Genomic DNA, 15661 nt, shown 5'->3' with positions numbered 1-15661 from the left:
TTAGGACAAAGGATAATATTTTTTTGAGGGTTGTACAAATTTGGAATTCTCTGTCTCAGAAGGTGGTGGAGGCGGGATCATTGAGTATTTTTAAGGCGGAGGTAGATTGATTCCTTTGTCTAACAAGAATCTAAGGTTTTCGGGGTTAGGTGGGGATGTGGAAATCGAAACGCAAGATGCTCAGCCATTCTTATTGAATGGTGGAGCAGGCTCAAGGGGCCAAATGGTTTACTCCTGATCCTATTTCTTATGTTTTTATGAAATCTGCCATCCTTACCAGGTCTGGTCTACATGTGACTCCAGGCCCATAGCAATGTGGCTGACTCTTACTGCCCTCTGAAATGGCTTAGCAAGCTACTCATTTCAAGAGGGGCAATTAGGGATGGGCTACAAATTGCCTTGCCAGCGAAGCCCACATCCATGAGAGAATTTTAAAAAATGGATTTGGGACAGGAGCATCAGCAAGAACTACTGCTTAGAATGAGGTTCATACAGAGAATATGTGGAAAGACAATGAAGCATTGAAGAAACAGCTATAAAACATTGTCTGGCACAAATAAAGAGAGACAGTATGTAATCTAGGAGCTGTACCAAAACCTCTTGACAGTTAGAAATGAGGTGAAGGTATTCCAGCAGATTGAGAACAATCAATGGAATCATTAAAGATAAGGGGGAGGCTGAAAAGAATGTACCTAAAACCACTGACTGCTCCATCTTATGTACTTGGTCAAATTATCGGTGGGCTTAATGACAGAGGGGGAACAACTGGATTCCATCTTTCGTAAATGATAGCATGATCAGCCAATGTCTCACAGGTTATAATGACACAAAAAGGGCCAGATAGCATAGGTTATCTTACTTGAAAGGGGGCCAGGGAACTATGCTACTGGTAGTACTGTGGCTACCTTGCATCCAGATAGAGGGTGAATGGGAAGTGTTCAAGGTAGATATGGAGTTTGGACCAAGGTGTCCATGCATCATATGTAGTCTATCCCCCAATCTTGATCATCCAAAATCAGACCTGGGGTAGCCTAACACAGTGTTGCTCTGACAGAGGAGGAGCTTATCTGGGCCATTGTGATGTTAGGAATCTGGAATAGCTAGTTTGTTGGCTTCACCCTGGATCCAGAATCACCCACCTGTGACAGTGTTCAGAAGTGTGGAGAAAGCATGCATGACTTCAGACAAGGACCTACTGATTTACAAGCAATGCCAGGACAATGAAACATGGGAATAAGCTATATTCCATTTCAAAGTCTAACTTCTGTTTTAAGCCCACCGAAATGACTGATAGGAAGTCATCTCCTCTTTCCCATATCCATACATTACATCACAGAACTGAAAATCATCATCTCTATGCAAAACAAAACCATCCAGGCCATATCCCAGTTTGGTCACCCAGTTCCACCACTTTCCTTGAACCTTAAATCAATCCTGTATAGAACCCACACATAGAGAAGCATCTGGTTAAGATGATCCAACAAAGCTAAGAAATAGAGCAGAAAATTCAAAAACTAGGAGAGCATGGCTGGTATGAGTTAGTCTAAAATGTTACTCAAATTCCCTGGTTGAGGTTGCTGACCATGTTCTTGGTAATCACTGAAGGGGTGTTATTGATATTCTATTAGCTTTAGTATGTTATCTATGGTATGTAATCAAGAAATTATGGAAATAAATTTGTAGGTTCGAAACACTGAGCCAGTGATCAGTTGTGAAAAGTCAAAGATATTTTCCTTCTCAAGGTGGGACACAAAGAAATTGCAGTTTTAAGAATCTTATACAATTAGGAGGCATAGAACTGTGAACTCCTTAGCAGAAGGTTGTTTTTGCTTGCTCACTTTCTCTTCAATAGCAGCTTGTTATCAGGCAGGAACAGAGATAATAGCCAATGAGAATGATACTCTCCAGATGGCCATGTCGCAGTCTCATGACTCTTCCTGGTACAGGCCTCCATGTCGACATTCATGAGTTAACAAGATGGAGTCTTGTCCCCACTTATCCAGATAAGTGTCTGGAAGAAGATAATAAATGGCACCAAGTATGAATATAAGCTGCAAGATGACCTCGAAGCAGAGTGATGGACAGGGGAAGATTTCGCCTTGGGTACCTACCACTGACTGGATAAATGAGATCTAACAAGTGGGTGACATGGGACAACCACCAGCCCCAAGAAATAAAGTGTATAAACAGGTATTCGGCAGGGAAGTGTTCAGACTTCTTTACACACAGGAAAACAGTGCTTCCTAACACTTCAGTTAGCTGAAGAGGCTGAGAGCAGAAGGGCTGTCACCACCAGCTAGAGGGATCAGCACTCACTCTGCATCATCTTGCCGTTTGTCCTCTGGGACCAGTAAACTGCTCATACCTGTCATGGGTCATATGTTGTTACTGTCTGTTTAGCTGATGTATCATATTTGCACTGTTGCTTCTTAATAATCTGCATTAAAATTAGTTGAGTGCGACGACCACCTTTGGGTAGTGTGTGACTCCTGGACCAAAATTTTACATGATGCAGCAAGTCTGGCCAAGAGAGCATTGGAGATAAAAGGTATAGATGATGGCTTAAGCAGCAGATGGGCTCATGTAGGAGCATACATGGGCAATGTTACTGAGATGAAAGTTGGCTGTCTTTGCAAAGAAGGGGTATGGAGTTGAAATTTCAGTTCAGGAGTGAACAGGGGCCAAGGTGGGGAACACTGAGTCAGCCTAAGACAGTGGCCAGAAGGGGAAGACAGCATCAGCAGTCATGATATGGAGTTTGCTTTGGGGCTTACCAACATTTAGCTGGAGTAAATTGAGATTCATCCAGGTCTAGATTTTTGACCAGCAGTCTGACATGAGGCAGTAGGGGGAATGAGAGGTGGTGGTGAAATAGTGCTTAATGTTGTCAGATCAGGTAAAACCTGACCTCATGTTTGCAGATGAAATCACTGAAGACAGCATAAAGATAAGAAAGAGAAGGCGGCCAAGAATAGATCTCTGGGAAACTCCAAAGACAATGGTGCAGTGACAGGAAGAGAAGCCACTGCTGGAGATTCTCTGGCTACAGTTGGATAGGCAAGAAAGAGATCAAGCAAAGGTATTGCCACTGAGCTGGACAATGGAGGAAGGGTGCCAAAGGAGGATGGCAATTAATTGTATGCAGGTGGTCGGCATTAACTGGGGTTTCATCTGAGCCTGTATTAAAACAGGTTAAAACTGTGGTTAGAAGGTGTATGCTTGCAATATGTAATCCTCTAAATAAGTGTTTAAAGGTTAGCTCCAGTTTTATCCTTCACCAATTGGCTTTCCAGAATAGAACATGGAAGCAGAGAATGACTGCCTAAAGTGAAGGCTGAAGCCAGTGTGAAAAAGGCAGAAAACAAGTGCAAATCGTTGAGGCATGATTACTCAATGTTCTCTGAACCATATCACCAGTGAAAGAATGAAGTGGACATGTTTCACATCCCAATCATAGACAAAAAGTATGGCCTTGGTGTTATTGCTTCCTACCAGAAGGAAAATCAGAAGTATTTTGTGAGCTGGATGTTCCTCAAATGGATAGTTTTGAAGGTTTGGACCTTTTGTTAGCATTCTTGGATGAAACTAACAAGAAAAGAGAACTGGTAAATGCCTGTATGGCATGGTCAGACTTCATTAAGATTTCAAAAAAACAGATGGTCATTCCACGGAGAAACAGATTGTATAAAAGACTGACAAAATTCAACTTGGTGATTTCTGGATCAGTATTAGCATTTAAATTGGATTGAGGGGGTCTCATATGAACAGGTTCCTGGTTCTAACTGGTTTGGTTTTTGAAGAGTGAAACTCTATTGGATCAGATAACTGCTGACTTGAAAACAAAATCCTGTGGAAACAGTCATTTCCTTCAGCAGTCGTGGAACAAATGGGGCATTCAAAGCAGAGGCGTAGGCTCCTCAGTGACACAAGCTAAAGAGAATCCTGAGGAAAAGGATAAAAATGATCATGAATCTGAACAAACTGTACTGGTCACAAGGCATTTTAGTCTTGTGTTGAATGCATTAGTCACTGACTTGTTCAACTGTGCAGTGCTAGATAATGCTTGCACTTCAACCGTATATGGAACAGATTGTTTAAATGTTACTTTAAGTAGCAAGGATCAATACAAATTCTACTTGCTTTAGATTTGGTGATAACATATTGAGGTCACTAAAGAGTTTTAATTCCACATAAAATGGCTTACTCCAGCAATTTTACAAGTACTGATGTGTATCTCACTAGAGCAACATGCTGTTGAAGAAACCTTCCATGAAAAAAACACATATGAAACTTGACATGGTTTATGATATGGCAATTATTTTTGGAAAGTCAGGGGAACTGAAATTTGGCCAGTTGATATTGTTGTATCCCCTTAACAAAACCTGATGTTTTTCATCAGAGTGCTAGTCGTGTTAACGGATCAGGCAATAAGGATCAGAGAAAAATAACATTGTTGTAAAGTTACATAGACAATTTGCTTATCCTACTTGCCAAAAGTTAAATGTTCTGCTAAAAGATGAGTAAAATTAAACCAGGATATGCATACTTAAGGTTCCATCCTTAGGAAATCCAATGAATATGAAATTTTTTTTAGCCGTGCTTCACATGTTAATCTTCCTGATGGGTATTCTAGTGCAGCTGGTTTTGTAATATATCGTATGGGTAAAAGTGGCAAATGTCACCCCTTAGTTTAGGAAAGTAAGAAATTAGTACGGGTTGTTAAAAGTATCCTGGTTGCTGAAGCACTGGCTTTTGTAGAGGCAGCGAATATGGAGTTTTATCTGTCACATATGTTATTTGTGATGTATAAGGAGCATACCGAAGATAGTATACACATTGAATGTTATATAGATAATTTCTGATTGTGATAATGTACATAGTATCTGAACAAACTGTACTGGTCACAAGGCATTTTAGTCTTGTGTTGAATGCATTAGTCACTGACTTGTTCAACTGTGTAGTGCTAGATAATACTTGCACTTCAACCATATATGGAACAGATTGTTTAAATGTTACTTTAAGTAGCAAGGATCAATACAAGTTCTACTTGCTTTAGATACGTTAAGTGAGAAAAGGTTACAGATTGATCTTGTTGGCTTGAAACAAATGGTGGCGAGAAAAGGAAATCTCTAAATGCATTTCTTGGATGCAAGTCATCAATGGTCGGGATTGTTTTACAAAAATAAATTGTTAGTGGTTCTAGAGGAGGGATGTGTCACAGTGTGTCACTTTGTGTAGAGTATGGAGGCTTTTGACTTGTTTTGTTTTAAGTTTTGGTTGCACATATTAGCCTTCATGTTTACTGAAAGAGGGAGAACAGAATCTTTTAATTGTATACTAATTGTGTTTAATTGCATGCAGGTAGAGGGCACTCACTGGAGTTTCATTTAAGCTTATGTAAATAGTGTTAGGAAATAGTTTAAATAAGTTGTATTTGTGGGGGTTAGGAATGAGTTTTAGCTTTAATGTTTAAGCTTGATTTGTATTTCTGTATTTGTGCGTTTAAGAAAGGTTAAATTGAGTTTTAGTGTCATTTTAAAAGGTGCCAGCATTTCTAATGAGAGTTTTACGACCGTTGCAGCTAAGTTAAACAAACAGGAGTGGAGAAACTGAGCTGTTGCCTAGCAACAGGGGTCCTGAGAGGCAGATCCCACAGACACAGAGAAGAAACAAGAAACAGCAGTTTGATTTGGAAGCTGTTTGAGTTCAGTTGGTTTAGAAAGTAGCTGCCAGGAGAGGCTGGAGCAAAGGGGACAGAGCCAGTCCCAAGCTAAAGAACAGACCCCAAAATCTAGGGGAATGGAACAGGAGAATGTCCCAAGCAGACCCTCTACTCAAAGGGAAGGACAGGAACATGAAAAAGGTTCTGTTAAGTGAAATTAAGAGTGAGGGGCAGAGAGAGAGGCTCCAAGCTTCAGATTTAAAGAGTCAAAAGCTACAGAAAGCAAATTTAAAGTGAGAACAGCTTGCAAGAAGCCAGAAGGTCCAAAGAGACGGCTGAAGGTCTGTAAGTCTTTGCTATGGGCATGTAAAGTAGTGTATTGTTGACAGCTGAGTCAGAGTGCATGGAAGACCGCTTGAATGCATATGATGACCCAGGGGAGAAGAACATCAGAAGGAGAGTTCGAAATCCTGGAGATGAGCCCTTGAATAAGGCATCTGAGAAAAAGCGTCGGTTTGAGAGAAGGTTCCAAAGCGAGTACTTAAGAGTGGAAATTGGAAACCCTTGTGTGAAATACGGAGTTCAGTAAGACTGGTTGGCTCATGGTGTGACTAGCATCTGTATGGGGTGGCATCTGTCTCTTGGTTTCAGGGTGTGGTGTGCCTGACCACAGGTTGCCTATTGGTTTACATTAATGTTCACAGTAAGTACAGTCAGAGTATAAGATGCTGTTATCCTTACAAATCTGTATATATCTGTAAAGGTACAGTTATGGGTGAACGAATATTGTAATATAGCTCATCTTTTCTTGTTTAATAAATGTTTTATGCTTTTGTTAAAAGTTCATTAGCTGACTCCAGTGACTCTGTTCAGTAGCCCTTCTCCACCTATCTAAACAAACAAATAGAAGTTAGGCTCTATCAAGCTGGATTCCACCCTGGGATCAGGCTTGTCTGGTGGTAACATCAGCTGGAGGTCATAACAATAGTCACAGATTAAAACTGTGGATGTTGGATAAGGTAGTATATGCTTGAAATGTGTAATTCAGTAAATAAAGATAAAGTGTAAACAATTTGTTCTAGTTCTATCTTTTACCAATTGGACTTCGGAAATAGAATAATGGCATGGTCAATGATGAAATCTGCAAAGGGGTTGAGAAGGCTGGGGTGTGGGGAGGGCCGATATGGGGAGGTTGGTGGATAATGCACCCCAATCACAGCGAATGTAATTTGCGACTTTAGTTAAGGCCTTTTGGTGCTGTGAAGGAGCAGAGACCTAGTGGAAGATTCAGAGTTGTGCAAAAGATGGGTATGGATGTGGGGGATTACTATGCTTTGAAGGGTTTGTGAGTTAGATTGTAGAAAGGATGGTAGGGGTTGCAAGGACAGAGGTTTATAGGTAGGTTTTTTTGTGCAAGATCGGTGGGAAGAGTAATGAAGGAAAGGAGGGAGGGTATTTTTGGCAGACAACAGGGATTTAAGGTGAGGTGAAGGGTGAAAGAAGGCAAAGTGTTTGAAGGAGGTGAAAACACCAAACAAGTAAGGGAGAAGCCTAAGGTATGACTTGGTGAAAATGGCCACACCGCTACTGTAGCTGTTTATGCAGGGTAGTTGGTGGAAAGTATAGCTAGTTTTTGATAAGGGACAAATGTTTTCAATTATGCGCTAAGTTTCAGTCAAAGTCAAGATATCAATGCAATCATCCACAATAAGGTGATGAACTCTAGAGGCTTCATACTGGAGGGAAATACTGAGACGGCTGGTGATTACTGATTCACTTGCATGGTCCAAGAGGCTAGTGAGGGTTGGGGTGAGCAGAAGAGAAAGGAGACTGAAGTTGGCACCCTGTAGACACCGTGGAAAAGTTGACAAGAAAAGGATGAGCAGTTGTAAAGAGTAGTAGAAGGATGGGCTCGGAATGCTGACAGGGCAAAAAGAGGGGCAGCTAGCTTATTCAAGGGGGAATTGAAGTTGAGCATAGTGGAAGGGACGCAAGAACATGGTTATGTTTGTGTAAGAGTATTCTTAATGATAACTGGTAATGATACAATTCAGCAACTGTAAAACCTTAATTTCTTTTTCAACTCTCACTCTCACCTCAAGTTCCAGGTTTGCGTTTCTTATCCAACTTCTCCCCTCCCTTTCTGGATGGTGGGAGAAGTCAAAACTCATACACTGCCCTATTCATTGTATTCATTATAACAGTATACAAAAAAAATTGAGATGTTTAGATATAATTTTTGTTCACAATGTATAGCTACATAATTTGTTACTTACTGAGGCAGTTCTTCTGCAGCCATGAAAATCTTCTCCACCAATTCTGAGAGGAGAGCCAATAGGTGTGCCAGATTAGTGTTCACATCTTCATTTTTTTCAAGTTTGGAAGGATTTAGCTGTAAATCAGAAGCATTTTGATTATGTTTTTCAATTTATGTTAGGTTATTGAAATAGGCAAGTTTTCGGAAACAAGAGGTTCTAAATGCATTAATGCTCTATATATGGAAAGAAATTAGACAAAAAATATTATAGCAAAAATTTTCTAGCCATCTCTAAAATGTTAAACTATAATCGGATTCAGTGAAAACTGATCTTCATAATCTTCGCTATTTTTTCCCACAGGAAATCTATGGATTGCTGGCATGTTTTGGATTGAATATAAATTTAAACAAGTTTGTCCATTCCTGAATCATAGTGCTATAAGTTAGGAGTCCATCTCCAATCCAGCATTTTTGAAAAGCTGATTTTACACAAAATGCTTCTGATGCACTGATACAATCTTGGGGGTAATACCTCCATTGATTTTTGATTTCCAGCTATTAAAGGTAAAACCTAAAATAGACAAAGTTTAACAAAAAAAATGAAGTCTACAATCTTCGCATACCTTCAGTTTTGGGGTGCGTAATTTTGTTGACAGTGTGCGGTTGATGGCAGAATCTGAAGTATGCACCACGTTTGCTCTTGCTATTTGCCGTTTCTCACGGAAACAATTAAAATTTTAAGTGCTGACAACGTGCATGGGAGACATGTGATTATGCAGCGATGGAAGCTTTTCAGTGATGAAACCCGTTGTCATCTGACAATGCTGCAGCTAAGGGTGGGCTATGAAAGAGCCAAACAGAAGCTCTGCATCAAAGCTTTCTTGCCCAACCAAATTGCCATTAACATATGACTTAAGAGCACAAAGGTGGCACAGGTGTTTTTCAAAATTAAATTCCACTTGTAAATATTTCACATTACATTGGTTTCACTCTATTCATATTTGCATCATTGTTATTTGTTGAGACTAGCTTATTCAGAGAGCTAACTGCACTGGCACGCCTCAGTGGCACACACTGATGGTTACAGTGGAGTTAAGGACATATCCTTTTATTTGGAAGAAACAATGTTGTGCTTTTTGTACACATCTTATTGAATGTTCATGCTAGAGTCCAGTGTTGTACTTGCCACTCTGTGGGACATGGCTGAATCACAGAATTTTAATGGCACAGAGGGAGGCCATTCAGCCCATCGTATCTGCACTGGCTCTCCAAATGAGCATTATAACCTAGTGCCATTTCCCTGCTTTTTCCCCGTACCCCTGACATTGTTTCTATTCAAATAATCATCTAATGCCCTCTTGAATACCTCTATTGAACCTGCCTCTACCACACTTCCAAGCAGTACATTCCAGACCTGAACCACCATTGTGTGAAATTTTTTTTTCTCACGTCACATTTGCTTCTTTTGCAAATCACTTTAAATCTGTGCTCTGTCGTTCTTGATCCTTATTCGAGCAGGAACAGCTTCTCCCTATCTACTCTGTCCAGCTCTCTTCATGGTTGTGAACGTCTCTATCAAATCTCCTCTCATCCTTCTTCTCTCAGAGGAGAACAATCCCAACCTCTCCAATCTATCCTTGTAACTGAAGTTTCTCATCCCTGGAACCATTCTTGTAAACCTCTTCTGCACTCTCTCCAATGTGCTCACATCCTTCCTATAATGTGGTGCCTAGAACTGTACACAATACTCCAGCTGAGGTCTAATGAGTGTCTTATATAAATTCAGCACAACCTCCTTGCTCTTGTACTCTATGCCCCTATTAATAAAGCACAGGATACTATATACTTCATTAGCAGCCCTCTCCACCTGTCCTGCCACCTTCAATGATCTATGCACATATACACCCAGGTCTTTCTGCTTTCTGAACTTAGAGGCTTAACTGGTCCTCCCTCATGCATTATAAAGGTAATTGTCTGAGCATTGCTGAAAAAAAGAGACATGTCAAAGCTTTTTGTCTTGCACTCACCAGGATAATTTGCAAAAATACCAATAAGGGGAAAACAACAATTTATACCGTATGAGAAGAGAATGCTGGTTGGTTGGTAAGTGAACTCAGATTGGTAGAGGTGTTGCCATGGAGAATGCACCAACTGATGGTGAATGACAATTAATTGCCAAGCATGATTTGAAATTTAAACCAGGCAGCTTGACCCTGATTGGTCAAGGTATTTCCCTGAGGAATGAGTCAGCAAATGGCTGTCACCGATTTTGTTTAGTTGAAACAGGTGCAATGTGTGTACATGTTCTGTCTGCAAAAAAACAGGGCCTTGTGCATTAATATATGTAGCTTCCACGTACACTCAAATGCACCACATTGAGCCTGACTGAATCTTAAACTGGTTGACAGAATAATTCTTAGCACACTGAGGATTATTTAGCAAATGTTGTCTAATCGCAGAATCACATCTAATGTTGGACACTGATTTGAGTTTTGCAAGCACGAGCTGGTTGGATACGGTCTGTACCTTGCCCTTTGCAAACAGCGGCTGGGACATGCTATGTTTGTAGGCCGTATATCCCAAAGATTGGTGGATCATATCAAACAGCATCACACTGGCACTGAAATTCATATACCACATTACTCATTTGTATGATGGGCAAAATGTCTTTTTGGCTTGATAGCAGTATCCCGATAGTGGCAAATACCACTCATTCTGACGTAATTAAAAAAAGTTTACACTAATGAGTGTTCATGGCTTGCAAATGTGTTACAAGTACAAACTTGCCACAGGCCAGTGCGAGGCTCAACACATCACAAACTTTAACGCTGCATTGCAACAAATGGTTGGGAAATTGAGATTTTGCATCCTGCCTAATTAAGTCACCTTGGTTGCCATGTTTCCCACTCTTGTGGGCTCCATAAAATCCCCCCTAAGCTTTCAGTTAAGGATTTATCTGTTTCACTGTCATGTTAAACTTGAATATTACTGTCCAGCTCTTTACTAATCTTAATTATATTCAAAATGTTTACGCTGTGTGCATAATGGTAATGTTTACACCAATTTGAGGCTTAGTGCTGTAAAGTGTCCAGGAGATCCAAGGCATTCCCTGGTCATTTTATACTAGTGATTTTAATGTTGCACTGCATTTATACTCAATATGATGTGAAATAGAAAGGGGTGGAGATTTCCTCCTCTTAGGAGTCTTGGACAGATTCTTAGATTTTTCCTAAAGTCAAGTTGGGCCCTGAGTCCAGATATACACAACAATTGATGAAAACTGGAAAATGCTCCTCACGGATAATAAAATTGTTATTGCACCCATAAGTATATTGGTCCAGTCATTGTTGCTGCAACCTTTGCTGCACTCCAGTACCTTACCTCACATGACTGTTTACTCTCCATTATCTTTAGGATGGTTTCTTTCAGAGCATGATGGATAAATGGTGTTGCTGTTGATTTCATATATTGTTCCATAAGTGTGCTTGCCAAGGTTGTGGCGCGGAAGAGAGTGGTGGATTCATCTGAAGAAAAAGTCACATAAATACATTTTAAAAATGTAGATGCCACTTTTTGCCGATTCTAGGCCCTGCAAGCACAGAAGGCAGAATGAGTGTACACTGCACTGAATTTTTAGATTTGATTTCGCAAGGTAAAAATATCACCAAACCTTTAATCTCAATAATGAACACTTCATTACTACATCATGCAAAAAAGTTTTTTAAAGAAAGTATTTGCTGAAATGGATTTTTGATGCCCAGTTTCAGTTTTCCAGCTTAAAGTTTCTAAACATGAACTGTGCCCACATTTATTAAAGCACTGTAACTCTAGGCAATGTTAATACAAGGCTGGCTGTCTACAGATGTTCTAATTTGCCTTGTTTTAAGAATCTGAAAGTGACTTGGTCTAAAAACACACTTGACAATTGGAACCTTGATGGCACAAGGCAGTGACAGATGAGGAAGGCCATTTTAGTTCATTCCGCCAGAGACACCCCAAAGTGTCTCCATTGTAGCATTTTTCCAACGTTCATGTCCAAATGAATATCGTGCTGGGTTTCTGGGACCAGAATTGGACAGTGCTCAAGTGCAGGTGAAAGGAGGAACCTGAGGCAGTCAGTAGCGAGCAAAATGAGCACCCAGAGATAGTCAGCAGTACTGATAGAAACTAGGAGCAGGAGTAGGCCATTCGGCCCTTCGAGCCTGCTCCGCCATTCATTATGATCATGGCTGATCATCCAACTCAATAGCCTGCTCCTGCTTTCTCCCCATACCCTTTGATCCCTTTCGCCCCAAGAGCTACATCTAACTCCTCCTTGAAAGCATACAATGTTTTGGTCTCAACCACTTTCTGTGGTAACGAATTCCAAGGCTCATCACTCTCTGGGTGAAGGAATTTCTCCTAATCTCAGTCTTAAATGGTCTACCCCATATCCTCAGACTGTGACCCCTGGTTCTGGACTCCCCCACCATCGGCAACATCCTTCCTGCATCTACCCTGTCTAGTCCTGTTAGAATTTTATAGGTGAGCTATCCAAGAAGATATGAGCTATCCAATCTAGTTTGTGGCTCCAGAGCAGATCGGCCACATTGAGAGAAATCAAAGTGTGACATCACAGAAAGACAGAATGAGGCTCTGAAGAGTCATAAGGGCTCAAAATGTTAACTCTGTCTTTCTCTCCACAGATGCTGTTAGACCTGCTGAGTTTTTCCAGCATTTTCTGTTTTTATTTAAGACAGAAAAATGATTGGTTGATATTTTGCTCGTTTATCTTCAAAACTTGTGTAATTTATCAGTAATATTAAGGTTTTATTACTTGTAGTAACGTTTATTAGCTTATTGGGATTAGCAGTGTTTATTAATTATAAATTAATTAAGGAAAAATAAAATTAACTCGTCTTAAAGATGGCAGGGCAGGTGACATGCTGCGACTGCAGAATGTGGGAACTCCTGGACATCTGTGTGATCCAGGGCAAACATGTCTGCAGCTTGAGGAGCTTTGGCTCTGAGCTGTAGGCCGAGCTGCAGGCACTGTGATGTATCAGGGATGGGGAAAGTTACCTCAAGGTAATAAATGCTGGCCTAGCCCAGACCCAATGGAAAAATAAAAAAAGCAGCCCGTTTGCTTGATGGGCACCCCATCAGGCACTTTAACTCCCTCCACCATCAGTGGAGAAGGGTAGCAGTGTATATTAACTGCAAGATGCACTGCTACAACTCGCCAAGGTTCCTTTGACTGCACCTTCTAAATCTGTGACCTCTACCATCGAGAAAGACAAGGACAGCAGATGCATGGAACACCACCACCTGCAAGTTCCCCTCTAGGTTACACACCATCCTGACTTGGGACTATATTGTCATTCCTTCACTGTCGCTAGGTCAAATTCCAGAACTCCCTTGTTAACAATTATGTTTGTACCTGCACCAAATGGACTCAATGGTTCAAGAAAAAAACTCACTACCACCTTCTCAAGGGCAATTAGGGAAGGGTGATAAATGCTGGCCTTGTCAGTCACACTCACATCCCAAGAACAAATAAAAATTTCTAGTACCAGCCATTCTGCAAAACATGTCTCCAATTCTCTAGTCCACGTCACAGTATTGTGCTACTGTGACTGTTAATGAGGCAGCTATTATTATAATGGGAAATTCTCCTCCTCCTTGGCAATCTAAGAATGGTCCACTAATCCAGTTGATGGCACTTGTAACCTACCAGAAATTCCTCTACAAAAGATTCCTTTGCCACGAACAGACAACTGTAGAAGTTGTAACTGCAATTCCTGAACAAAGCCCAAAAAATGCAGCCAAGCAGATCAGATCAAAATTCCAGAACAAACAGATAGTAAAAACACATTTGCTGTGACACTGGTCTGAAAAGCTTCAATCAGGATCCCTGAACTATCCATATTAGTCCTTAATATAGCATTAAACTGGACCATCTGCTTAGAGAAAAAAAAGCCTCAAATTTGGTGGTATATAATCTTGCATTGTGTCATTGCACTGTGCCTATGGAAAGTTTGAGACTGATGTTACCATTGGTATTTACTGTTTCAAGTTTGTAGCTCAGTTCAAATGAAGGTCACAATATTCATCTTACATTATATGAAGAATAGCCTTCATTCAAATAATAACTATGGTACCAGTACAATTGTGCTCCTTTAGGATTTATCCATCAAAAACTAACGGTAACTAAGCTATTAAGCCAAAATCACTCAACTTGTATTTTCTTTTAATAGCATACCTCAGATACAGGAAAGTGTCTTAGTGTTTTACAGTCCAAATAAATGTACGTAACAAATGTATTTAATCCAATAAACAAACTATAATGAATAGGTTCATGATTTAGGTATAATAGGCTTACCTTCCATACTAATTTCTCTGTCATTGAGTATCTGTAGTAACAGTGATTCAAGCTTTTCATGCCGAAAAATTCTCAGTAGAATACTGGCCAGTAATGTGCGATCCTGGCCACACACATGGGATAAGGCATATATCACATGGAATTCTTTCTGAAGAATAAGCTACAAAAAATGTGAAGATAATAAACTAAACAAAATGCAACATACATTAACTTATTTTGGTAGAGTTTTTACGAATGTATAATTTCAATAAGAACACTTTTTTTCTAAGGTTTAAGTAGACTTTCAAGTTATGTAGAGCCACAATGATGAATGTTTAATCAAAACTGATGAGAAGATTTGGTACTGGGAACACGCTATAATACAAATTTGATGTCAGAAGCTGGCAGTAAGCAAGGCCACAGGATTCAAGTTTATCAGGCAATGCCTGATAAAGCTGGCTTTCCAATAGAAAAGCACTGATACAAAAATACCTATTATTTAAATTTCTTTATGAAGCATCCCAGATGATTCCTCCTTCCTTTGCAATTACTAAAAACAAATACTGTCCATGACATTGTTATTCCAAGCTTGACCATTCCAATGCATTCCTGGATGGCCTTCCACGTCCAGTCCTTCATAAACTTGAGGTCATCCAAATCTCTATATCCTAACAGGCACCAAATCCGATTGCCCTTCCATCATGTGCTCACTGACCTACGCTGGCCTTCAGTTAAGCAACGCTTCGATATTAAAAATTACATTCTTGCTTTCAAATCTCTCTATAACCTGGATCACCCTTTCTTGTAATCTCCTCCAGTGCTCATCCGTTCTCTTGAGCATCACCGATTTTAATTGCTCTACCATTGGTGGTTGTGCCTTCAGCTACCAAGGCCTTAAACTTTGGAATTCACACCCTAAATCTCTCCACTTCTCAATCCTTCTTAAAACCTATCTGTTTGACCAAAATTTTGATAATCTGGCCTAATCTCCTTGTGACTCAGTGTCAAATTTTGTTTAACAACACTTGATGTGCCTTGAGGCATATTTTATTAAATGCACTGTATAAATGCAAGTTGCTGTTGGTAGTTGAGGGAATGAAGTTTTTTTTTTCTTTTCTCAGTTGTAATGTTTAAACGGAATAAGAGAAATTACAAGGGACATTAGGTTGCTAGTAGAATGAATAAATACAATTTAATTTAATTTCTTATCTGATGTCCGCTTCTGCAGTAGTTACTGGAGAGTGAGGGAACTCAGATTACATTTCCCCTTCCCAATCCAGGAAAACTGGGTACAACTGTGGTGGCCTTACCAGGATCCCAACAAGATCAGCTAATTTAGTTTGTGCCAGGAACCCCTTGCTTTCTAGTTTTGGATGAGCTGCAATTTCCTCCAATTAAAACA

General features: G+C 40.1%; 1 protein-coding gene across 1 annotated transcript in view; it reads right to left on the bottom strand.

Moving 5' to 3' along the window:
- The window catches only part of LOC144694404 (ras GTPase-activating protein 1-like), a 219550-nt gene that overhangs the window by 36136 nt on the left and 167753 nt on the right, over positions 1-15661 (bottom strand). The window contains exons 17-19 of the mRNA XM_078564770.1: positions 14281-14440; positions 11301-11443; positions 7939-8054 (exon numbers count right to left, since the gene is read on the bottom strand). Coding sequence (XP_078420896.1) covers positions 7939-8054; positions 11301-11443; positions 14281-14440 — 419 coding nt within the window. The remainder of the gene's footprint in view (positions 1-7938; positions 8055-11300; positions 11444-14280; positions 14441-15661) is intronic.

Source organism: Cetorhinus maximus, chromosome 2, assembly GCF_964194155.1.
Source record: "Cetorhinus maximus chromosome 2, sCetMax3.hap1.1, whole genome shotgun sequence".
In the NCBI taxonomy this organism is placed as follows: Eukaryota; Metazoa; Chordata; class Chondrichthyes; order Lamniformes; family Cetorhinidae; genus Cetorhinus; species Cetorhinus maximus.
The sequence above is the reverse complement of the archived record's forward strand: the minus strand, read 5'-3'. Positions and strand labels throughout refer to the sequence as shown.